The sequence below is a fragment of the Neurospora tetraspora genome (genome assembly GCF_033439725.1).
Source record: "Neurospora tetraspora strain CBS 560.94 chromosome Unknown B0H65scaffold_6, whole genome shotgun sequence".
NCBI classification, from domain to species: Eukaryota; Fungi; Ascomycota; class Sordariomycetes; order Sordariales; family Sordariaceae; genus Neurospora; species Neurospora tetraspora.
Window position 1 is genome coordinate 2,884,793 of NW_026944388.1, and position 23,655 is coordinate 2,908,447.

General features: G+C 52.1%; 8 protein-coding genes across 8 annotated transcripts; 2 read left to right on the top strand and 6 right to left on the bottom strand.

Moving 5' to 3' along the window:
• Positions 1 to 404: 404 nt before the first annotated feature.
• Positions 405 to 1,607, bottom strand: B0H65DRAFT_269853 (mitochondrial import inner membrane translocase subunit tim23). Its single transcript, XM_062822740.1, has 3 exons — positions 836 to 1,607; positions 526 to 768; positions 405 to 466 (listed from the first exon to the last, which is right to left on the bottom strand). The coding sequence occupies exons 1-2, from the start codon at positions 1,496 to 1,498 to the stop codon at positions 718 to 720; spliced, it is 714 nt and encodes a 237-aa protein (XP_062679708.1). The 5' UTR covers positions 1,499 to 1,607; the 3' UTR covers positions 405 to 466; positions 526 to 717.
• Positions 1,608 to 1,875: 268 nt separating this feature from the next.
• B0H65DRAFT_473397 (uncharacterized protein) lies at positions 1,876 to 3,496 on the bottom strand. Its single transcript, XM_062827205.1, has 2 exons — positions 2,714 to 3,496; positions 1,876 to 2,659 (listed from the first exon to the last, which is right to left on the bottom strand). The coding sequence occupies exons 1-2, from the start codon at positions 3,322 to 3,324 to the stop codon at positions 2,326 to 2,328; spliced, it is 945 nt and encodes a 314-aa protein (XP_062679709.1). The 5' UTR covers positions 3,325 to 3,496; the 3' UTR covers positions 1,876 to 2,325.
• Positions 3,497 to 3,528: 32 nt separating this feature from the next.
• B0H65DRAFT_578631 (uncharacterized protein) lies at positions 3,529 to 4,101 on the bottom strand (the record flags this gene model as incomplete). The annotated part of the gene is made up of 1 exon (XM_062830738.1): positions 3,529 to 4,101. A coding segment is annotated over one exon (573 nt), but the record flags the coding sequence as incomplete, so codon positions are not given.
• A 577-nt stretch (positions 4,102 to 4,678) lies between these two features.
• On the bottom strand, positions 4,679 to 5,369 carry B0H65DRAFT_498750 (uncharacterized protein). The gene has a single exon (XM_062827817.1). The coding sequence runs from the start codon at positions 5,103 to 5,105 to the stop codon at positions 4,710 to 4,712; it is 396 nt and encodes a 131-aa protein (XP_062679711.1). The 5' UTR covers positions 5,106 to 5,369; the 3' UTR covers positions 4,679 to 4,709.
• A 1,421-nt stretch (positions 5,370 to 6,790) lies between these two features.
• Positions 6,791 to 7,818, bottom strand: B0H65DRAFT_551193 (uncharacterized protein; the record flags this gene model as incomplete). Its single annotated transcript, XM_062829793.1, has 3 exons — positions 6,791 to 7,033; positions 7,102 to 7,291; positions 7,382 to 7,818. The coding sequence occupies 3 exons, from the start codon at positions 7,816 to 7,818 to the stop codon at positions 6,791 to 6,793; spliced, it is 870 nt and encodes a 289-aa protein (XP_062679712.1).
• Positions 7,819 to 10,399: 2,581 nt separating this feature from the next.
• B0H65DRAFT_269977 (putative death-receptor fusion protein-domain-containing protein) lies at positions 10,400 to 15,588 on the top strand. The gene is made up of 4 exons (XM_062822742.1): positions 10,400 to 10,676; positions 10,773 to 13,089; positions 13,145 to 13,449; positions 13,501 to 15,588. Exons 1-4 carry the CDS (start codon positions 10,528 to 10,530, stop codon positions 15,512 to 15,514), a joined length of 4,785 nt encoding a protein of 1,594 aa, XP_062679713.1. The 5' UTR covers positions 10,400 to 10,527; the 3' UTR covers positions 15,515 to 15,588.
• A 2,474-nt stretch (positions 15,589 to 18,062) lies between these two features.
• B0H65DRAFT_444731 (uncharacterized protein) lies at positions 18,063 to 19,392 on the top strand (the record flags this gene model as incomplete). The annotated part of the gene is made up of 4 exons (XM_062825697.1): positions 18,063 to 18,065; positions 18,089 to 18,295; positions 18,896 to 18,917; positions 19,277 to 19,392. 4 exons carry the CDS (start codon positions 18,063 to 18,065, stop codon positions 19,390 to 19,392), a joined length of 348 nt encoding a protein of 115 aa, XP_062679714.1.
• A 1,699-nt stretch (positions 19,393 to 21,091) lies between these two features.
• On the bottom strand, positions 21,092 to 22,413 carry B0H65DRAFT_270053 (uncharacterized protein). Its single transcript, XM_062822743.1, has one exon. The coding sequence runs from the start codon at positions 22,310 to 22,312 to the stop codon at positions 21,275 to 21,277; it is 1,038 nt and encodes a 345-aa protein (XP_062679715.1). The 5' UTR covers positions 22,313 to 22,413; the 3' UTR covers positions 21,092 to 21,274.
• Positions 22,414 to 23,655: the final 1,242 nt, after the last annotated feature.

The window sequence follows — 23,655 nt, forward strand, 5'->3', positions numbered from 1 at the left end:
GAGAGAGTGGTGTTCATTCGCAGTCCTGTCCCTTCACCACTTTCACTTTTGAACTCAGACCTGCTTGCAGTCATTCTTGATAGTAACTTGCGGCAGCGTTACATGCTCAATACATCCTACACCAGACATTACTTAACCCCCTCATCATAGAACCCGGAGCCAACAGCCATGTACAACCCGCAACCGATTCAAAGTTTGAATGAAGCCTGCCGCAATGCCCCATATGCCCAACCGGGGCGATTGCGCTCTATGTCCATACGATCCGCTATAATACATACAATTTTCCACACATGGGGAGGAGAGAGAGATGAGACTAACCCTTGCGCTATGCACCACTATGCACACCCCCTTGCCCTGCCCCCCTTTCCATTTCCTGCCTTTTAAAGCCCCGGCCCAGCCCAGTGTTTCTTTGTTTTTTTCTCCCCTCTCTCTTGTTCGTACACATCCACCAGTCCGAGCGCCTGTCCTTTTTGCTCTGTATTTAGCAAAGGACACACACACAGACACACTGACCGGCACACACACATATTCTTGGCAGTGTCTTCCGTGCTGGTGAGAAAGACTCTGGTTTTTTTTCTGTCGGCTCTCCGAAGATTAAAGTAATAGAGAAGGCTGGCTAGCTATGCGCTCTTTTGTTGGGAGCGGAGCAACGATGGCCAGAGAGTCGTGTGATGAAGGGAAAAGAAGATGTTTTTTGTTTCATTCTTCGTCGCCGCTTCAGTCAACCTCGTTGGTCTGGGGGGAGGGGAAGAGCGTCCTCCTGGTGATCTAGAGACATAACAGAGTTAGCGAGGGGTCTTTCCGTCCAAAATCCCCAAGAAACATGGTAACATACTGCCCAAGCACCGGCTATCGTCGCAACAATACCACCCGAGATCATCATGGGCTTCAGACCCCTGGTGCTCTTAAAGAGCATACCACTAAGAGCGCCGGCCAGGATTGTGTTGGCGGCATCGTGCTTGCCCCTCACGTAACCAATGCTGGCGTTGATTAGGTTGTAGCAGATGGCGACGACACCGGCCGAGTTGCCGAGGTAGGGACCGCGACGGGTGACAGCATTAAGGACGGAGTTGAGGCGCAGCTTGGGCGGCTGGCCAACCGATCTCTTGAGACCCTCGTTCAAACCCCATACGCCTCCGAGAGTGAGGGCCGTCAGGTAGGTGATGCCGGTTCCGTAGCAGAGGTCGTCGGTGAAGCCGCGCGAGGGCAGAACTGAGGCGCCGGCGGCATCGGGCAGCGGGGTGTCCTCGAGCGAGATGTAGTCTAGTGTTTCCTTGTTGAGGCCGGCGAGGGGGTGTAGTTGTGTGGGGTCGGCGAAGGAGGAGCTGCCGAGGAAGGCCTCGACGCCTTGAGGTTGGCTAGCATCGAAGGGCGAGGGATATGAGGGAGCGGTGGTGGTGGTGGTTGTCTGGGTTGCGCTGGGGGCGGGCGCGGCGGGCTCTTGCTGCTGTTGCTGCTTCTTGTTGCCTCCGGTGAGGGTGTTCCAGAGGCCGGACATTGTGACGGAAGTGGAGGGGTCCGAGGGGTTATCGGATCGTTAAACAGTGGGAAAGACGGAGCAGATAGAACCACGGACTGCTGCGCGCGAGAGTGGTGACGGGTAGTCGGAGGGAAGGGTGGGTGGGTGGTGCCGTCGGCAAGCTATCGTATCTTCGGAGGAGTGACGGACGGGTGGGCGGGACGGGATGTTGAAGTGCAGGACCTGGACGGAGACGGATGGAATCTCGAATTGGCTCCGGCTCACGCGCAACTTGGACGCCTGTCTTGGCCCCGATAAAAAAAATTTATTGGCCCGTGCGACTCTTAGGTTCAGTGCACGGACCATATGTAAAGTGCCGTGTTGATAGCGGGAAGGAGACTCAAATTACTCTTACACACTTATTGACCGACAGAGAGTGGAGGAGTAGGTCAATCTCGGTTGATTTAAGGTGCGTTTATAAGTATTTTCCCATAGTTCACTCTAGTTCGTTCTAGTTCGCTCTAGTTCGCTCTGGTTCGTTCTGGTGCGTCTGACTTTAGCGTGAGAAACTTATCACCAGACCACACCAACCACATCAACCACACCAAACACGCCAAACACACCAAAAAACCGCGGCCCCGGCCGCCGACGTAAGTCCCTTCTCAACAGCCAAGTCCGCAACCATAGCACTCAGCTTCAACCCCGTCGGACTTCCCTTGACCTGCCACACCGCCGCCTTATCTCTCAAGATCGAGCATCGCATCGACCTGTCGCCCTGGAGCATCAAGCCCCTATGGAAAGCCTTGCAAGCGTTTAAAAACCGATGACGACCCTTGAATCCATGAGATCCACAGCACCAACAGTGATCAAGTCCTAGTTCGCTTAGCTGGACCGGCTCCGACCGATAGTGTCTCGCTGGCTCTCTTTGTACCAGCTCTTGTGGTGCGTACTATAGCTAGCGGTAAAGCTGGTGCTAACTCATCATCGGTAGGAGCGTCCGAATCCGGTATCTCGGCATCCGGCGGGAACAGCAGAACGTTATCCTCATCATCGGTAGGAGCCTCTTCGTCTAAGTTAGGTATTTCGGCCTCTTTGGGCTTCGGCGGGAACAACAGACGGGGCTTGATGGAGGAGCGGTCGTCGACCTCCACGACATCCTTCTCAACTCCCGCAAACTTGCGAAACTGCTTTTTGTTGCGCCTGTGAAATAGTTAGCATAGGTGTCTTATAATTTCAGAGGTAGATCTCACTTACAACATCATCAACATGCCATCCTTACGCCCAACCGCCTCCTCCAAGCCCACTATGCCCTCACCAGGAATTCTAACTAGAATCTGGGTTTGCTCCTTGAGCTGTTGGCTCTCCTTCAGCTTGTCCAGGGCCAGGTGCTCCTCCAGGCTCACTTCACCTTGCTCCTTCAGTGGCCTGATTCTCTCCAGGTGCTTCTTTCTGGTAAAGTGGCGGAGCAGATCCTCGTGTGACCCGTAGAAATAATATGGGTTGCAATCCTTACAGGAAAACATCTTGGCAGCAATATTCTTCGCCCGTTGAACTTGGTCCTTCGAGGGGGCGTCACCGTTCTTGATCCGTTCCTTATCAATATGTGTTTGATTCCCCAAATGGCTGTTGAGAGTCTTTTGTGTTTTGAAGTCCTTATTGCAAGTCGGACAATGAAACAGATTTGTTGGTTTCGCTTCCGCTCGTTGTCTCCGGGTTTCCTTAAGAGAGTCGCTGTTGTTGTAATCGCGGGAGGAGCGGTCGTCGACCTCCACGACATCCTTCTCATCTTTATGTTCCGGCCACTTGCCAAACTGCTCTTTGTACACCTCCCTCCGTACGTTATCAATATGTGTTTGACACCCCATATGCCTGTCGAGAGTCGCTTCTGTTTTGAAGTTCTTATGGCAAGTCGGACAATAAAGCCAAAAGCTGTCGTCGACCTCCACGACATCATTCTCAACTTCATCTTCCGGCCACTTGCCAAACTGCTTTTTGTATACCTCCCTCTGTACATTATCAAAATGTGTTTGACTCTCCATATGCTGGTTGAGACCCTGTGGTGTTGTGAAGTTCCTATGGCAAGTCAGACAATACTTCCTCTGTGCCTGCATCGCCTTACGTTCTTCGAGTTCCTCTGAAGTTATGTTAATCTTGTCGATACCCCTTGGTACCTCCCAGAAAGCGGAGTGGGTGCACAATGGCGCCCACGGGAATGTGGCCTGTGGCCAAGGGACAATCTCGGACCAAACGTCATCAGTTTTCTGAGGACGGTTACGGACGACCGAGAAAGCGAAAGCAAGTGTGGCTTCGATTGCCAGGAACCTGAGACGCTGTAAAGGAATATCAATCTCAGGGGGGATAGACGACCAACATAGAAGGCCGCGGTGTTTTTCAGTCCACCCTTTCTTCAGACATTTACTTGGTAAGTCTGTGAAGTCTCCTCTGTTGTAGTCCCTAAAGCGGTCCCGGAGTCCGATCTTACTTTCCGTGCCCGAACCGATATACAATTTGGGCAATTGGTCCTCCTTTTCGAAAACAAGGGCGTATATACCCCAAACCAGGGCATCGTTCGGAAGTGTCGGGAGGGACTTAAAAAAGTCTATTGTAGGTGGGACCGCTGATTGTAATACGTCACTGAGACCGGGAGCAGGTACTATAGGAAAGGCTGTCACTCTTTCCCACTGGTCCTTAGGTGCAAGATACACTTTATAAAACCATGATCTGACCCGTTCTGAGGCGTCGACGTTGACGGCAGCAAATACAAGAGAGTTGAGTAGCTCTTCATCGGTCTGGCTAGGGGTCGGCTGCTGCGTCTGTACATAGGAGTTGGGAACCTCTGGCGCGGGTTCCTGCATCAAAAGGGTCCTTATCTTTGCTTCAGGCCCTGGCTCTAACGGAGGAGCGTTCCTATCCTCGGGCACCTGCGTAGTGGTGCCTCTAGGCATAGTGGGCGATGAGAGCGAAGGTAGAGGAGTTCGGGCAGTCTGGTGTCGCAGGTGCCGAGGAGGGCGGAAGGGTGAACGAGAGACCGACGAAAAACTTCACGTCCATCGCGAGGAGAAAACGACGGGATGTACTGAAGGCATTATCATGTCGAGGAAAGGGTAGCCCGATATCATGTCGAGGAAAGAGCAGCCCGATATCATATCGAGGAAGGAGCAACCCGATTTCATATCGAAGGTGTAAAGTCACTACATAGTATGAGGAAGGAGCGGGATGGCGCAAGTATTAATATTATGATGGTCTCTACCTATCCAATAAGCATCTTCCACTCGCTATTTCGCACCACGTTCAAGCCCAATGTCTCTGCTCCCAATCCTCGGCAAACTTCTCTCTCCAAGTACCTCATTCCGCACGGCGTTCTCACGCCTGTTGTCCATTGATGTCCTTCTCTCACTCCCACCGCCCAGTACCCATTCTTCGCATCTGTCGTTGACATTACTGCCATTTTTCCAACCAGCAAATCATCGGCACTAGCCTCCATGTCGTGACACGGGTAAGCCGACTTAATGGTGTTGGCGTTAACGGGGCGGAAATCGTGGACTGTTCTTCTCTCCCCTTTCGTCTTCGCGTTAGGCTTTGGTGGGTGCAAAGTGTTGGCTGCATAGGGGGAATCGCCATGAAAGATCATCTCCGCTTCCTCCATTGACGGAAATATTTTCTGTGCGAATGACCTTGCATCCTTGGAATAACGGATCGGGCGGAATGTCTATAGTTTCGAATTCTCTACCAAGTTAACCGCGTGCTCAACAATTTCTGTTTTTGTCCAATCTTTCAGCGATAGAGCAAAATAATCCTTCTAGGTGTAGTAAAGTCTTTTGACTAGCTCTACTTTTCTTCGCTGTCTGCCCACTCCCCGATCGTTATGCCGCATTGTTCCCACCATTCGTCTATGTTGTCCATGGTTTCGGCTGCCAATACGCGATTTTGCGGGGATTTCCAGATTTCGAAGATATTCCCCTTAGTTTTCTGGTCCCCCATACATAACCCTGGGGTTACACGAAGTACCTCCGAAGCAGAAGATGGGATAGGATCTCGGGGTCTATTCCGGGGTTCCTTTTCATCGCAACTTGATTTTTCGGGAGGCGGGTCGTGCCGTCTTCCCGCGTCTTTCATCCCAAGTTCGATTTTCGCACTCTTCAAGCATGCCTTTCCAAATATCTGTGCTCCCGAAACCCGCAGCGCTAAAGCGCCGTGATCAACTATGTATGTTCTTACTTGATCGATAATTTGGCCCGGCCAATCTTGTCTATACGCATCGGAGGTCCATAGGGCATTGGCGGTAACGATGTTCTTCGCTAGCGTATTGCGATGCCTCTTTGTCGTTGTCTCGTCCCCAGAATTCTCAATCTTCGCTGTCCGCAGGACAAACTCGGTGGGGGTCGCGGCTTATAGTAAGGAATTCTTCCTCGAACGGCTTTCAAAATCTAGTTTGACGATCCTCGAAGGATCTCGGTTTTCTTTAATTTCCTTCAGAACGGTTGTAAAGTAAGATTCGATTGCTTTTGATGTTGAAATGGAGGAAAACCACACTATCAAAAGAGAAGCAGCCCACCACAAAGAATTTGAAGAAGGGAGCAGATCCAGAGGTCATGTCAGTCTTGCCAGAATGTCCGAGTAAAATTTCTACACCGTAGCCATTAACTACTAGGAGGAAGGTAGGGGGAAGTAAAGCTTCACCCCTAAGACCTTCTCACTTCAGTGAGGAGCGGACCTGGAGGTTAGTTTTTCCAAAGAGAGGGGGTCACGAAGTATACTCAACGAGGCAGCTCAAGTTTGGGGCGAAGCTCAAGTGTATTCTGTAAGTCGGAGTGATGTCTGGTCTAAGTTGCCTGCCTCTCTCCCTCTACTCTTGGGAGGAGATCTGGTCCTTTTATCTCCGGGAGGCGGTTGCCCTGGCCGTCAGTCTTTGGCCTGTGACGGAGAAACCAGCTGATCCGCTCCTCCCTAACTGAACTGCTCTGCTCCTAATAACCCCGTAGTGCTACACTAAAAAATCAAGAAAAATCCCCCAAATTAATGTTTCGCCGATCGTCGCCAATGTCGAAGTCTTTGGTAAAAAGTTTCTTGCTGATAAAGATGGCGGAACTCTCTCCAGTCTCAAACTGTAGTTGGTTGTTGTCGTACGTAGTGCTTTGGAGACAACAGAGAACGTCACTTTTCCTTTCTTATTACAGCAGCGGGGAATGGTCTTGGCATATTCTATAGATGAAGGGTTAACTCGCGCCATCCTCAAAAATATTCCGCATTTCTATAGTAAAGAGATGATGTTCTCCGGCTCTTTGGCCGGCTCATAATGATAGGCTTGATCGGACTGAGCCTGCTGCTCCATCAAACCGAAGCTTTTCCCACCACCTCAGGAAGTTCAATGTTGGAAGGCACTTCAGCCGACTTTTCCACCAGCCCAGCACTGTCCAGATGATTGTAGAGCATAATGATACTCTCCAAGGCGTCCAAAACCTCTACCACTTTGATACTTGCCTCCTCCGCCTCTACATCTGAAACCTCCTCCACAACCTCCTCTGAGCTCTTCACCTCCGCAGCTGCCTCCATCACTTCCGCCTTGAAGTTGTCCTGTTGTCCCGGAGCCAGCATTGCCAACTCCCTCGATTTTCAAAGTTCATTCTCCAACTTGTCATCACATGCATCGCTCTTTGGTGGTTTCCCGGTATTTCCGTTTCCCGGTTGTTTTGCTGACTGAGGTTCTGTTGTTGATGGTTTTGAGCCTGCTGGTTCTGTTGTTGTTGTTGTTGGGAATTGCGAGCTGCTTCTTCTTCTGCCATCAGCGCCAGTCTCTTTCGACGGTTCGCCAACCTGACCCATTCTTCAACCCTTGGATGGGGGTAGTGTTTATCTATGTGGTCACCGTGAGGTTCCCCGCAGTTGTTACACAAATATGTTCTGCCCGGCCACAGTCCATACTTCCGGGGGTCCCAGGACTCAGAAATCTCAGGAAGGGGGCGGGACTGACCATTGTTATAGCTGGCGGAGTTGTTGTTGTAACCATTGTTCCCAGCGTTGTTGTAACCGTTGCCGCCAGAGTTGTTGTAACTGCCGTTCCCGGTGTTGCCATAACCGTTGCCGGAGTTGTTGCCATAGCCGTTATTGGTGTATCTATTGTTGTTCCCAAAGCCTCCGCCAAAACCATTGTTGCCTTGGTTGCTGTAACCACCTTGTTGTCCGGGATTCTGGAAGTTGGCATTATGGGCTATGATCATGGGAGTGTGCAAGGGAGTTCCAGCCGCTAGGTTGGGAAACTGCTTCAATAGCTTCGTAAGATTTTTGAGCTTTACCGAGCTCTCTCCGTCCTCCATATCCGAATCCTCGTATGCTCCCACCTCCGCTCCCAAGGACCTCATCGCCTTCTTGATCTCCGCAAAGGAGGTATTGAACTCTTTCGTACCCGAGTTCGTCAGAGTGACCTTTCCCAAGGCCAACAGCCTGTCTTCAAGTCTCTGCCAGAGCGCTTTGTCTATTCCCACCACTCTCTAATCCTCTCTCACCATACCATTCATCACTGCGCTTGCTGCCACCGACCGAAGTTCTTGCGACTGCACACGCACGAACAGCTTCTCTGCTCTCCTCAAGTATTTATTAACCGACTCTTCAAATCTCCTCCTGATTTGCAAAATATCCGAGATTAAGTTGCTGTCCGTTGTAGCAGTTCTCCATTTCGCTCTGGCTGCTTGGATGATGGCCGTCTTCCCCGACTTCTCCGCATCACCGAGTTCGGCATCCCACCAGCTCTTTGCATCTCCCCTCAAATTAATATAGAATTGTATTTTAAAAACTGCGTTCTATACTTTCTCCTCAACGTTAGCCAAGGCCAGCTGTAACTCAATCTCCTTAATATAATCATCGATTTTATCGGTTATCCGTCCAGCGAACGTTGGAAAGATTAGGTGAGCTATGATCGCTCTCCGTCTTCGTCTCGGGGGTAATCCGATTAGAGAATTATTGTGTGTAATGGGGAACTAGGCTCGGATCCGTATACTGTACTTGAACCGCCAGATGGCAAGGGAACGTCAGCAGGGACAGTTTCAGTTTCCGGGGAGTCCAACGGGGAGGTTTCTTGGCTGAAGGTTCCTGGAATAGTAACCGGGGAGCCCACTGGGGAAATTCTTGCCGGCACACCAGCAGGGGATATTTCTACTAGCGTTGGTATAGATAATGGAACTGCAGTAGGGCCCGACAACGATGGCGACAGCGAGGCTACAATCAATATCGTGATAGGAGTAAGTGAAAGATCTCCGATGGCTTCCAGTCCAGCTGGAATGTTCTGAGATGATGAAGACAAAGGAAAGAAGTGAAAACGTTTTGGGTGGGTATTGTGGGCACTAAAGGGGCCCTGTAATTATAGCGCTTCGATGCACTGAAGGGTGGCAAACAATGGGGTTGATGTTCGCGGGTATTCGTTGTCGGGGGTTGATCTGTCCAGGCCAAACTGCTGTTCGACAATGGCCAAAATCTTGAATGAACAGAAAAGGTACTTTGCCTCCGTAACCCTGGATCGTGTTACGTCAACCGAAGGGATGCCAAGACGCCGTCCCGACGATGATCCCGTCTTTCGTCTCTTATTTAGGGTTTCGGTACCGGAGTATCGGGCTTTCATCCGATGTGCCTAATCGGGCCGCAAATTGAAATTGCCAGCACCAACTACCTAATAGCTACTAATTGACCGAAGGTTGTACAATGTAATAGGGTTGTCGTGATCAACCGAAAGGGGATAGGAGGATGTCTGTTCTTGTCTGGTATTGTCGGAACCAGACGGGGTTTAATGGAAGTAGGTCGGGCTTAATGGAAAGGGGTGGTTTTGATGCGTCGACGTGGTGTCGTGGATGTGCGTCAAATGTGGTGTAGTTCTTGCGTTATGCAGACAACAAAACAAAGAAGCCAGAATCAATCAAAATCAGATCGTGCGTTCATTCAAACAACGAAAGGGAACAAGCCGGTGATGAAGGGTGATGCTTCATGCAAAGATCCGGTATTGTCCACCATCCCTTTAACGGTGCAAATGTATCATTTTTGCCAAGACCGTCATTTGGCGAATCGGCTGGCGTTATTTTTATCCACTTCTACATCTTGGCCACGCAGATACCTGGAAATTGCCAGCTTTTGCGCGCGCTTGGCGAATCTTTGGGTGGTCACCAAGTACTGGAAGTAGAGGTAGGTTGAAGAGAGAAAAGAGGCTAACTGTGAATAGGCTGAACGACAACGAACGAATCAATGATGATGGTGATGTATTGAGTAGAGTAGAGGTCAGACTGTGTGTAAAGTCTGGAGGTCTAAAAGTAGGGCAAGGGAGGTCCCTGTGCGGTGGGGCCATGGCCAGTGAAGGGAGAAGGGAGCCATGGCTGGCCGCACGTGACACGGGACACCTCCAACACTAACGTACAAGGGTTCCCTGCAGAAAGCCCAGTTTTGTAGCTCCAGGCCCAAAGTCACATGACTCACATAGTGCACAGACCACCTACTGCCGGACTCTTAGGCTTGGCTTTGGGGGCATGTCAACATGTCGAAGTGGAAGTCAACGGAAGCATTTACACAAATGACCTTGACAAAGAACTGCAGTACATCGTGGGCATTTGAAATATATGATGGCTCCTCCATGTTCCCATTCCAGGTTGCTCAGGACTTCCCTTTTGAATCTTTCACGAGCTTTGTAATTCAGTACAGTGCAAGGGTATCTCTTGGCAGGGCGGCAGGCAACTCCAGACTCAAAATGAGCACGGTCGCCGGAGTGGGTTCACCCCAGAATATGCACAAGGGGTGTAAACACACAGTGGGTGATGCTACAGGCCTTTCTTTGTAGGTCCCCAAAATTTCACACCCGTCGCTCTTGTCATGCCTGAGTTGCCCAACAGAGAGGTGGATTTAATACACAAGATACAGTAACTTCAGGCGATCAATATCATTTTGGGGATTCATTGACGGCAACTTTACCACTCTACGCTCCTTCTTCATTGCCTCTTTTCATCAGTCATCATCTCTGCAAGCCTCGTTCCTGCATATTGGATGCACGTCTAAACTCAGTCCTTCAATCATAACTTCCCTATTGGACTGCGGGGATGGAGTCAAATCAAGTCCAGCGAAATGCCCCCGGCAGCAGCACTACTGACACGGAAGCCCTGCTAGCCGGCCTGGGCCCCGAAGTGTTTGAGAATGCCAACACCATCACCAAGTGGCTGTTGTCACAACCCACAGAGTCGCTCCCAGTGTAAGTCTTTTTTCTTTCATCTTCGTTTTCCAGTCCTTCTTTGTGAGAAACTCTCAACCATGTACATATATAGCTAATCACTAACACCCATGTTAGCATCGCACAAGCAGTGTTTGCCAAGCTGTTCAGCAACGCCTCCGAGTCTCGCCAGTATCACGGCAACGGCCACGATGTGGTCAGGCTCTGCAGTTTTGTTCAGCAATGTGCCAAGGCCAAGGACGAGAAGCTGAAGGAATGGGCCTTCACCGAGCCCGTCTCAACGAAGCTGTTCCATTTCTACCTTGAGTGGTATGAACACGACCCTCATCGTGCCCTGAGACTGATTCTCGATGTCCTTGTGGCTTCGGCGACCATCAATTCCAACCCTGAGACAGGGAAGGCAGTGAAGGAACACATTCTCAGGACCATCGTGGAGATTGTCACTCGCAAGTCTGCCATGCAACTGACCAAGTCCGGTCTGCAGTGTCTGGACCACTTCTTGAACAAAAAGGTTCTGTCTCTCGACGATGTTGCTCGCAAGTATCGTGAGGTCGACGCTTCTGTGGCCGATCTACCGCATCTCTCGTTGTGGAAGTCTTTTGTCTTTGAGTTGTTCTCGTGGATGGAGCTTCCCTACGTTTGCCCTCATGCTGGCAAATGCCTTGTGCACATTTTCAAGGGCTTGACTAGCCAAGCTGCTGCCCAAGAGAGCGAAAAGTTCACTGTCGAGGTCTGGAAGACTTGGCTACAGGAGGCTGTGGCCCAAAGACCAGCAGTCTTGGAGGACATCAAGAACTACGTCCTGGTCCCCATCTTCAAGACTGACAAGGTCGAGTCTCTAAAGCTGCTTGAGGCGTTCAACCGCAGCGAGATCCCCGTCGGATCCACACAGGATCTGACCGATTTAACTCTTTTGCTCCAGTTGGCGACACTCGAGACCGGCAAGCGATTCGGTCTGGTGGAAGAACCCAGCAATGATGTCGACGCTTCTCAGTCTTCAAGCAAAGTCATTCTTCGGGACACCGTCCTCGAAAGCTTCCTCACCCACCCTTCCCTTTCCGTCAGATCCAGCGCTTTCTCCTTGCTGGTCTCATCCCAGGCCACTACGAAGCCCTTCTCCCGGATAGCGTTCGACCTACTCAGGAAACATCTCGCCGCTTTTCATGCCGACTTTGACGCCAAATTGCGCAATGAGGTCCTCGGCTATACCAAGAACCTGATCCGCCGGGTCAAGAACGTCATCTCTGTCGCTCAAAGGAGTCTTACCCAAGCAGCCAACAAGCAAAACCAGGCAGCTGCGGACAAGGACACAACATCATCCAAGAAGAAGCCCGCTCCCGAGAACTTGTTGAAGAATCCCGCCGAGGCGAAGGAGGTACTTGACCGCCACGAAGCATTCTTCTCTTGGTATCTTGAGTTTCTGAAGGGTGAACTTTTGCCCACGGCGTCCTACCAACGTCACATTACAGCTATGAGAGCGGCACTTCTGGCTTTGAAGGTTGGAAAGCACGCCGGTGCCACGGATGATGCGGTTGATGAGGACGTTTCCAAGTCAATATCCTCGGATTTCACTTGGATCCGCCTCCTTCTGGATCTTCTCTTGGACCCCTTTGACGATGTCAGAGACTCCGCCTCTAACCTTCTGGGTCTGTTCTCTCAAGATATCATCAAGTCTCCGGCACAGCCCAATCTCAACAGCAAGACCCAACTCGAGGTTCTGCAAGACTTTTGCCTAAAAGCCCGGGCTTTGGCAGACAGAACCGGCCGTGCTGATCATGGTGACGGCGCTGCTCGTTCTCAGGGACTTCTGTGCCGATGGTTGGATGGTGCAGATCTCCAGATTGCTCACATCTCCAAAATCATCGGTGGTCTTGAAGACAAGGTTGCAAAGGCAGAGAAGGATCTGGGCCATGCTGCTATTGAGAACCCCGTGCATCCAGACTTTGCCGCCATCAGCTATGCTTGGCCTGTGCTGGCTAAGGAGACCTTCTCCGAAACACAGTTGGAAGCTATCCATCAACTATACCAGCGCGTCTTCGACTGTGCCAAGCGTATTTGGCTAGCAGTCAGACATGTGCTGTGCGATGATTCTCCGGAAGGCCACTTGCCCGAGGAAATGGAGGAAATTGAGGGTTTGGACACTAAAGACCTGTTGAGCTACAGCTTCCGCGCAGTTCACGAGTCGAGCAACCTGTTGCGACTGATGCTCCAGACGTTGCGTCTCACTCCAGGCCCAGGAGTGCCGTTCCCTCCTTTGGCCGTTTTCCAAGATACCGGCTACTTGACGTTTGAGCAGCTTTCCAGCTTGAGACATCGTGGTGCTTTCTCTACGGTATCTCTTACTTTTACGACATGTTGCCAGCTTACGCAAAACCTCCCCATTGTCTTCCCCGAGACTGCTGGGTCCAACACTTTGCTTCGCGAATGGTACAAGGTATGTTTTTGGGAATGATCACGGCTCTTAGGTTCTTCACGCTAACTCCTGAAAGGGCACAATCAACTGCATCATGAGCCAGGCCTCCACCACCCGTCGCTCTGCGGGTATTCCGTCTCTTGTTGCCGGTATCCTGACAGCCAACGCCGAGTCACCCTCGTTCAACGAGGTTTTCAGTGAACTCGAGGAGATTGGCAAGAAGCCGGTCACGCAGGCGGAAACCGATGGATCGAACTTGCCACAAGTACATGCTCTGAACTCGCTTAGAGAAATTTTCAAGAGCTCGTTGTTGAGCAAGAAGGCCGAGGCTTACCTGGCTAGGACTTTGCAGCTGGCTGCAAACAACCTGAAGTCTGAAGTGTAAGTCGCAGTGAAAGACTAGCTCATGTATCGAATGCTAACGAAATACAGATGGGCCATTCGCAACTGCGGTCTCCTGTTGCTGAGGAGTCTGATCGATTGCTTGCTTGGAACGGGTGAGAGCAAGGCCATCATTGAGTCGGGTTGGGACGGTGTCTCCGTCCGCATCTCTTACAACAAGTACCCAACGCTTCCAGGTGTCATTCTGGGGCTCCTAGAGTCTGCCAACAAGGCTCTTGGTGAGGATGCAAAGACAGCCGCGGCGGAGGCCGTTTTCCCGGCATTGGACATCATCCGTCGTGCTGGTCCCCCTGAGTCTTACCGCGCCGAACTCCAAGGTCATATTGAAGGCTACCTCGATAGCCACCTCTGGCACGTCAGAGAAATTGCCGCCAGGACGCTCTGCTCCTTCCTCCTTCAGGGTGACTGGGTCGCAGAGATTCAGCGGCTCCTCGAGGAGTCTGAGGATCGCGCCAACCGTATCCATGGTGTCCTCCTGCTGACAAGATTCGTTCTGGAGCGCAAGACCAGCTTGGGCGCTGACTTTTCCGAAGACACATCTAAGCTCAAGGTTCTCCTCCGCAGATTAGCAGATGAGAGTGACAACTTCAAGACATGCCCCATCGTCAAGGCGGCCTACCTGGAAATCTTCAACATCCTGGCGAGCATCGATCCCATTGTCAACCAGTCAGCCCTTGAACTCATCGCCATCACTCCGGGTTCCGATTCAGCCACGGTGATGGAGAAGACCAAGCAATACCCATCCTCGGCACTCCTAGATTCGGAAGCTGTCATCGCCAGCGTCTACCACGCTGCAGCAGTTGCCGACACCACGGTCCTACGGGCGCTCTTCCTGCACACCCTCAGCAAGGACATCAACACCACTCACCGAATGCTCGAGATGGTCCCTGCCGCCTGGAAGGCCATCACCACCCCCGAAGCCATCGAGGGTTTCTCCAACCTCTATGCCGAAGTTTGCACCACCACCGCTGCCACCCCCGATATCAAGGCAGCCGCAATCACCAACCTCAGCGATCTCATCGACTCCCTTCTCCAGCAAGGCCGTCAAGCCGAGCTTCTCAGCCTCCCCTTCATGGCCACCATCGAACAAACCTGGAAGGGTCTCCAACAAGGCGAGATCAACCCCAACCTCTCCTGCGCCATCATCCGAGCCAGCGGCTCCCTCATGGCCGCCCTCGCCCTTCGCAGCGCTGCCACCACCGGCGGCGAGATCGACAGCCAAATGGCGCAGCGCGTTCGAGTCTGGGGCGCCATGATCGCCGACGCGCTCGACATCGACAACACCTTCGACACGCGCTACGCGGCCGCCTCCTCTTTGACCTCCTTCTTCACCGGCTTCGTGCCCGCAACAAGCAGCTGGTCCCCAGCTTTCCTCCCTGCGCTCTCGGCGCTCTACGACGCCCTGATCGACGACGACGACGAGGTCCGCGATCTGGCCTCCGCTGCTGCCGCGCCCGTTGTCGGACAGCAGATGGTTCCTCCCTCAGCGGCTGATCGTCTGGCGGTCTGGATGTCCGAGACGTTGTTCGGCGAGGAGGAATTCCAAGATCACTTGGTGTTCCGTCTCACGACCGGGAACTCTTCCCCGGTTGCTGGAAAGGATGAGGAATTGACCTCCGCGGCGGAGCAGCTCCTGACCGCTTTGCAGTTCGATGACTCGCTGTTTGCCACTGAGGAGCAGAATCTGTTTATAGACGAGGTCAGGGAGACTAGACGCTGGCAGCGGGAGCTCATTTCTCGTGCTGCTTCCGCCACGTCTTCTGAAATCACGTCCGGGCCTGCGTTCGCCAAGCTGAGTAAGTGGACGGAGGAAGGGCTGAAGTACCTGGTTAGACTGGTTCGGGAGAACAATGATGGGCCGTTGGGGTGGACGAGCGATCAGCATGTGTTTGCGGCTTGTGCGAGGGTGTTGCTTTGCGCGGTTGCGGTGGTTAGGGTTGTTGGCGCCGAGTCGGCTGTTGGGGAGGCGTTGAAGACGTTCAAGGAGGTTGGCGAAAAGGGAGGGTTGCATGGTAGTTTGTTGGAGATTGCGGCGGTCTTGTGAACGGGGTGTGTCTAAACGGTGATGGTGATAGAAGTGTACTAGAACACACGAAAAGTCTTCAATGGTGTTGTCTTCCCTATATTTGACCCTGGCCATTGATTCCATGTTATGTTGTCCTTCGGCCTTACACTCAAACGGAGAACGTCGGTCACTCACTTACACCTCGGTGAAATATTTCCCGTTCGGGCATACTTCTGCAATGTAGTGTCACCAATACCGACTGCCCTCCTGTATGAACTACACTCAACCTGGCACACTCCTCAACCCGCAACGCACCGAGGATCAACAGCGCGGGGGGAAGAGGAAGAAGAAAAAGAAAAGAAAAAAAAAACGCTGGGAAAACCGCTTGGAAAAACCCATCGCTGTGTATAGATATACTAGGGAAGGAACGCTGGAGATAAGTATGTTCGCTAGGGATAAATATGCTCGCTGGGGGAGAAAATACGCTGGACTCACCATGGGAGAGTGCCCAGGACGTACCCGGACAGCTCTCCCATAGAGCTGAGGAAAACCCCGAAAGGTTGCCCTCGACCAGAATCGAACGGATGACCTTGCGGTTTACAGCCTACGTGGGGAGCCGCTACGCCACGTGGCCACATGGGTTGTTTGTACCCACGTAAACGGAATCTTAAGCCTAAATAGGCATAGACATTTCCGAATCTCCCTTTCGTCGCAAAAATTCCCAACGTCGGAAAATCCGCGCGAAGTACCCCCAATCATCAATAGGCCACAAACCCAAACCCTCCCTCAGCCCATGCTATGGCTGGTAGTAGTAGTGTACACACCCTCAAGAGTTTCGACTTTCGAGTAACACGTACCTCAGGAAAATCACTATCTTCAGCCGCCGACCTGCTTCAAACAACCTTTCCAAGCTCCGACTACTTGCTGGCTGTTGTGCCTTGTATTCTTCCTCACTCCCGCCGATGCTCCACGTTGCTATGTATCTACCTAGTCAGCTAATGTCGACGTTGTTCAACGGTTTCTGTGTAACGGGGGTGTAAGCAGGAAAAGAGAGCCTGTTCAATGACACAGACAGAGACACAGACACAGCATTCGGTTTAACATTGACCACAGCATCGGGTCAACTACCCAACTCGACGTCAGGCGCATATCCTCTGCTGGGAAGTGTAAACCTTGCGATCTGCCTAGGAGGTAGGGCATGAAGTGTCGAAGGTAGATACTTGATTGTCCGGTCTTGTTTTGTTTTGGTTTGTTTCGTTTCGTATAGGTAGGTAGGTTAGAGAGTTAACTTAACCTATACAGTATCGGGTGTTGAGTATTGAGTGTCCAGTGTTGAGTATCAACAATGGATGATGGATGATGGACGACAAAACTGAGGCCTCCAACAAAACCTGCCTGCGCATACTGTACATATCTAGCAACCTATAAGAGGCGGACCGGCTATGCAGATCAGGCAATCTGCATTGCAGAAGAGAGAGGGTGTCATGCGCACTTCTCCGTCCGAGCAGGCGAGGCCGGTAAGCAAGCACGCAGGCAGAGCAAAGCCGGGCAAAGGCAGGGCAAAAGTGGCTGGCTATATTGCATGTAAATACCTGCTTGCTGCGTACACGAGCCGCTGCATGGCACTGGACTGCAATGCTGTGATCCGTTCTGGTCGTCTGCAAGGGAAAGGAGGTGTTGAGGTCACGAACTCGAGTTTCTTCTGGTGGCTTGACACTCCTGCACAGCCAGCGCCGCAAAATCGTATTATGTAGACGAAGACCGGTGATATCCAAAGGCCTTCTTTGAGCTCTTTTGACCGGGAAGAAACATCTCCATGATATCGGGGACAAACCCGACCATCGACACCCGGATAACACCGCCGCCGCCACCCACCCGACCGGACGGCAGCCTAGAGGACGGAAGGGAGGGAAGCCCCACAGCGGTCGCTGAACAGGCCGCAGGCGCTTGAGGCGCTAGGCGCTAAAAGAAATGTGTCCCTATCCCCTGCTCATGGACTTCCCTCCCGTCGGTCGGGCATTTTCCGTTTCGTTTCCATCGTAACTTTCCTCTCACTCTTTCTTCACATTCTTCACTTCACTTTTTTCCTGTGCCTTGGTAGTAGTGATAAACACTTCACACCCGTCGGTCGGATAGCTCGGTGATTTTATCAATATAGGTCATCAACCTGAAGCGCATCAGCAGAATCAGCACTGCAGCATATAGTGTTTACTGTTGCACGAAGACATGCAAAAGGCAAGGGACGGACGGGGACATGATGCAACAGGCCGGACGTAGCGGAACGGACGATAACGCAGTTGCGGAAGGTGCTTGCCAGCTGCTGCTGCCGTCGTGCTCACTACCTATACACACGGGCAGTGACTAGTGGCGAACGCGATATTGGTTCTTTCGTTGTTGGAGGTGTGGACGAACACTTCTTATTCCCGTCATGGAAGACACTTTGAAGGATTGCGCTAACGACCAACACCAGCTCATTATACGGAATGTCTCACTCATGGTGAGACTTTCTGCGGAGGTGAGAGTCTGGCCCATTTGGCGATGGTGACGTGAGCTTTTAGTTTGCCAGATACGATTTAGTTATCCAAGTATGGTAAGTTTAAAAATAATACAAAGCTGAACTCTGGAGATCGGCATCATCATCACTACACTACACTACACTATCTCGAACTATCTCGACTTCGCTCCGTCTTACCGCGTACTGCGCAGCAGCAAGATCGGAGGTCGGAGCAATATCCGATACTAGTTTATCTTAGCGCTGTAACCGTCACCATCTTCTCCATCCCCATCACACCCGAGCCCGAATCCTTCATCACAGTCACCGTAAGTGTGACGGCCCTACTACCTGCGTGACAATCCTCCCATCACCGCATCGAGTTCAGCGCACGTGCTCCGCAAGAGAAGAAGCCAGGAAGACGGTGAGGAAAAAGATCAAGAGAGTTCGTGAGTTGAGATGTCTGTCTCTCATCGTGTCAGTGTCACGATGACGGCCCCGCCCCGCCTCGCCAGTCTCAGCGCCCTCGGTGCGTCCCGAACGGAAAGAAAGCAAAAAGTAAAGACCCCCTTGTTCTCGCTTTTAACTGGTCAGCTTACGCTTTCTTGGCCTTCTTGGCCTTCTTGACCATGCTTGGCTATCAACGGACCCCGAGATCTCAGTTAGATCGACACTGGAAGTTTTTGCCATCTGATCTCTCTTACTGCGGTAAGTGCCCACGAGGTACGATACCGTCTCGGGTCGGTTTATCGCGGCTTTTCAGAGTTCAGAACCACAACCCCTTCTTAGCATCCATGCCATAAAACTGCGCTTATTGCAGAAGAATATCTGGATTTTGCCTTGAGATATCCCTAGCTGCTCAGATTTTCCCCCGAGATTCCGTCCGACAGACGTGACCCAAGCGGTAATTGTTCCACACTTTATAACAGTTGGCATGTGAAGATGACGGCGGTAAGTAGGTACATAGGCGGAAGATAGATAGGTAGAACAGTTAGCGTGGTACCGTTCCCGTACTGTCACCTCAGCTTTGAAAGTTTTCATTTACGGTGTATTCCCGTGCTCCGGACGGGGGCGAGGGGTAACGTTACCCATGTAACGATCTTTCCCATTTTCTTCCAATTTCCCTTTCGGAGCCGAAGTGGGAGATCGTCACGATCTTGCAGACATGGGGGATAGAATAACTGCCGAGCGGAATCATGAACATGGTAGTCACAAGTCACAACGGGAAACAGACGGATCGAGCAGAGAGGCAGATGATATTTTCGTGCTTGAAAAACTTCCAGAGATGTGATATCCAAAACTTGGTATAGCTACTTCTACTTCCATAAAACGTATTGACCAAAACCACCAGGGTATCTACTACACGCCTCAACTCGCTCACAGAGCGAGTATCCAAAAACCCCAAACCAGCATCCCAGACCCATGAACAGAATCATTGAACATGTGAGGCATTCCCGGTGAGTTACATGCACACACCACCAAGCACGGAATGAGAACGACAGAGCCAAATCGCACAGCAAAAGTGACTGTCGTTCTCATACAGCGCAGAGGGTGTGGCATTTCCTCCAGCGACCAGGACCTCTTGTGTCCGATCATGGGCCTCTGCCTTGCTTCCCCACCATCCCAACTGTGCGAGGCCGGTCCAAAGACCGTCAGGTCACCAGTATGAGGTGCAGAAAAGCTTCGGCATGTGGTGAGATGAGCCACATTTGTTTACCCACTGGCCAGTTCCCCTTCCCATATTCCCATCAAAATCACCTGGTGAAAACGTCCTCATACCTTGACTCCCCTGACTGAACAATCGGAGGAACTTTGACCTGACCTACGGAAAACGCAAGCCTGATAGCCACGACACCCTCGGACCCATCCCGTCTAGCAGGACTCGAGTTGACCCGAGAGTGTGTGCAAGACATACGCCGCAGCAGTAATCCCGCCCCCGACAGCCCACGAGGATAATCGATAGAGTCGCTTCACCGGATTTGTCGAAGTGTGTCGATGGTGTTGAGAGGTTGGAAAAAACCAGAAAGCAAACTTGACACGGCAGATAGGAGGCGATGATGTTGATTGTCGTTCACTGCTCAGCAGTGTGTGCCGTACAATATCCCGTATTGCCCTTCTTCTTCTGCATCGTGCTTTGGCGAATACCACCCTTGCTTCAAGTTCCCCCTCTGCTCCCCAACCCGAATGTGCCGAAAGCCTCTTGCTGGTTCTGCAGGACAGACAGGCTGAGGAGCAGAGATCGTTGGTATTTGTCGACAACCAGTGTCTGCCGAAGCTTGCGATATTCCAGATACGCGGCTGCGGCTAGATGGTGTTGAATCGGCCATGTGATAGAGTGAAGACCACGAGAACCAGTCTCGTTGTGGTGGATTGTCCCCCTCTTCCTCTAATCGGGAGCGCATATAATCCGAACGGTGGCGTCAATCGTTTCTTTCTTCTTCGAGTTTGTTGGTGTTCGCTTCGACATCAAGCCGTAAGATCGAAACCCTTCGTGTCGTGAGAAGTCGTTTTGTCGTCATAGCCGTAGGTATTGTATCCGTCAACATTAAAGGCCGTAAACATCATCCGTAAGACAAAATAAAATCCAAGATATAAGGGTAAAAGATGGAAATGTCTTGAAGCGAATGTGCGGTGGGGTAGACCCGTGAGGGAAGCCCGAGACACCGCGAAAGGGGTATCTTCCAAACGCCAGCCTTTTTAAATGCCGTGTACTGCGAGGGAAAAAGGGAAAAAAGAAAAGAAGAAATGAAAAAAGTGAAAGACAAAAGGGGTAATCTCAATCAAGAAAGTTTCTGTCTCGGGCTTGCGCCGCCGAGCCGTGGGGTGCATTGCTGCAGTCTTCTTCTTAAAAGCAAAACACGCAAACCAGCCTATAACCGCCATGATGCAAATGCAAACAAACTACCCGCCCCAGGTCCCTGCCATGTGAGGTTGAAACAATAGGAAAATCCGATGACCGAGCACACGGTGATGATGATGATATCTCAAAGCCAATGAAAACCAAAAAGCACAAAAAAAGCAAATAGACGCTCGCCCGCTAACCCGTAGTGAGATAAAGAAAAACCAGTCGGGAGTAGATGCACCAAGAGAGGAGGGGAGTGGTTGAGGAAAGAAGTGTCAAATGTCGCTCCGGGTCCATGTGCCAAACGCCGAAGTACCTCTTGCTGGTGTGATAAGATCACCCAGCCGCTATGGGCATGAACACCGCGTCCTGGCTTTGTGGATATCCAAAAGGTCCAGAACACCGGCGATCATGCGGAAGTCGTCGCGGCTGGATAACCGGCGTCTGTTGTGGCAGGGGTTGGTTGTCACATTGTCGTGGTGTACTCCTGATAGCGATCCCAACCGAAGTTGTTGAAACCCATGCTAACTCCGCAATGAGGAGCAAGCATGCTGGGCAGCGGAAGGGGAGCAGAGACGAGCGTAGAGCCGTAGTAGTAGCCGGCCGAGGAGAAAGGCGTGCTGTAGGCCGGCGCGCTGTAGGACGGCGTGCTATAGGCAGGTGTAGGCGAGGGCATTTGCACCTCACTGACACCCATGCTAGCCCACATGGGCGGGCTGGCGGATCCAGATGATGCCACACTGGGGCTCGACGGTAGGACTCTCCACGACTCGACAGGAGCAGGCAGCGACGAGGGCGTTGTTGGTTGCGACCACACAGCGGGAGAGCTGGGCAACAAAGGAGGCTGACGGACGACATCGACGATCCTGGGCGGGGGCGGCAGCAACGGCTTGTAAAGGTTCATGACGGCGTTCTTGACATCCTCGCTCCTACCATCCAGCAACTCTCCAGCTCCCTCCTCTTCGAGACCCTCCAAAGCCGTCACGTGCGTGGTGAAGACAAACTTATTGACGGCCTGAACAAAGTCCTCGTGAAGCTTCTTGCATTGCTGATCCTTCTCGGACCAGTCGTACGTGCTGGCCTTGGTGTTGGGGCAGTGGACATCCTTGTGGTACTCGATGAGCGACTCGATCGTGTCGGGAGTGAGCTTGAAAGCGACCTCGTTCCTCAGTACCATATCGACGTGGACAACGTAAGCCTCCAGGTGGATGAGCTGGTAGTTAGAGATGGCCTCAACCAACGGGTTGGAATCCTGCTTGAGCTTGTCTTCAGGAGCCTTGGGAAGCATGAGCGAGGCCAGGATCCAGATGGCGTTCGGTGAGGATAGGGTCTCAGTCAGGCACTTTGTGTGCTGGGGTACGCTGTTGAGAGGCCTCTTGACTTTGTTGATGCGCTTTAGTGTCTTGGTCAACCATGGCTCGACCTTGGAACCCAGCACGACGTTGACGGAGGATGCTCTTGGGGCAAAGGCGGCGGCCGAGGCCGGTAATAGCTGGACTGGCATTATGGCCGGTTGTGGGTTGAAAGTTGGGAGGCTGGTGAGGTTGAGGTTGTGAGGTGAGAGACAGAGCACTGTAGCGCTTAACGGGAGACGGGAAACACAGGGGGGGATTGAGATGGGAAACGAATAGAATATAAGAAACAAGGTGAGCAAGGTGACGGAGCGGGCGGTCCCAAGACAAGGGATTAGCGTACTCGCCGGCAACGTCAAATGAGAAGGGAAGAACGGGAGACGAGGGGCTCGTGAGGGAGAAGAAGGAGGGTGAGAAATCTCGTGTAGAAAGTCTGGGTGTAGTGGGTGTTATAGTCGTACCCGTTAGACCCGTCGTTGCCGTCACTCGCGCTGTCACCCACTGCCACTGCCCCCCTTCGAGCCCTTTTTTCAACTACAACATCCCTACAGCTGCATGCATACATTAGTGTGTAAGTCGGAGACGGGAGGGCAACCACAATGAGCGACGAGGACACCGGAGCGGAGAAGGGGGGTGTGTATCTTGACTGCGTCGTTAGTGGCCGGACAAGCCACAAGCCCGGAAGGTCCCAGATGGGGCCCGCTACACCGCGCTGGCTGCAACTGCTGTTGGCTGGCAAAACTCGCCAGAATCAGAGAATGTTGCCATCGTCAGGAGGCAGACAGCGCCGTACCCTGAGAGGTCACTTTTCTGTTTCAAGCCACTTTTCGACAGCCATTCAAGGTCTCCCAATCCGGCCTGCATCTTCAACCGTACTGATGGAGTAGGAATAGTCAAATTTAGAGAGTATCATCAATCTGGAAAAGAGCCCCGTTCCAAGTCCCGAATCCCGGCGCTATCGTCTGTTGCATCGTTCGACGTCGGGTCTGCGCAGTCGATTACCATGGCTCCATGGCTCTATGGCTCCCGAGCTAGCTTCAGATAGTCAGGTAGTCTGGCAGTCAAGCATCTGTGAGCTAGAGTTGGGTTCCAACAGGACGATATTCCAAGGAAGCCAAGATCTCAGGTATCCGGTTTTCCTCTTTGAGGTTTTTCACAGTCGACAAACTTTTCAACGCTACCGGAGACCACGGGTGACGGGCGGGCGGACAGGGCATCAAGCGGCATGGAGAGCCAGGCATCGATCAACTCGACCCCAGATGCCAGGGTTCTCCGGAGCTGTGTGTATACTGTAGTATACTGTGGTGCCAAAAGTGCCTTCTTTTCAGGCTCACGACGATACTTTCCGTCGCCAAGGTGTTGGGAGATATGCATACCTTTCTGTACGTGTAGGTAGGCCGGGAATTCCCTTTGCTGCTTGTCTCGACGTTCACCTCCTCGACATTGCTGTTGACAGTACCGCAGTACCTGACTGACTGCGTCCGAACTTGCGTGA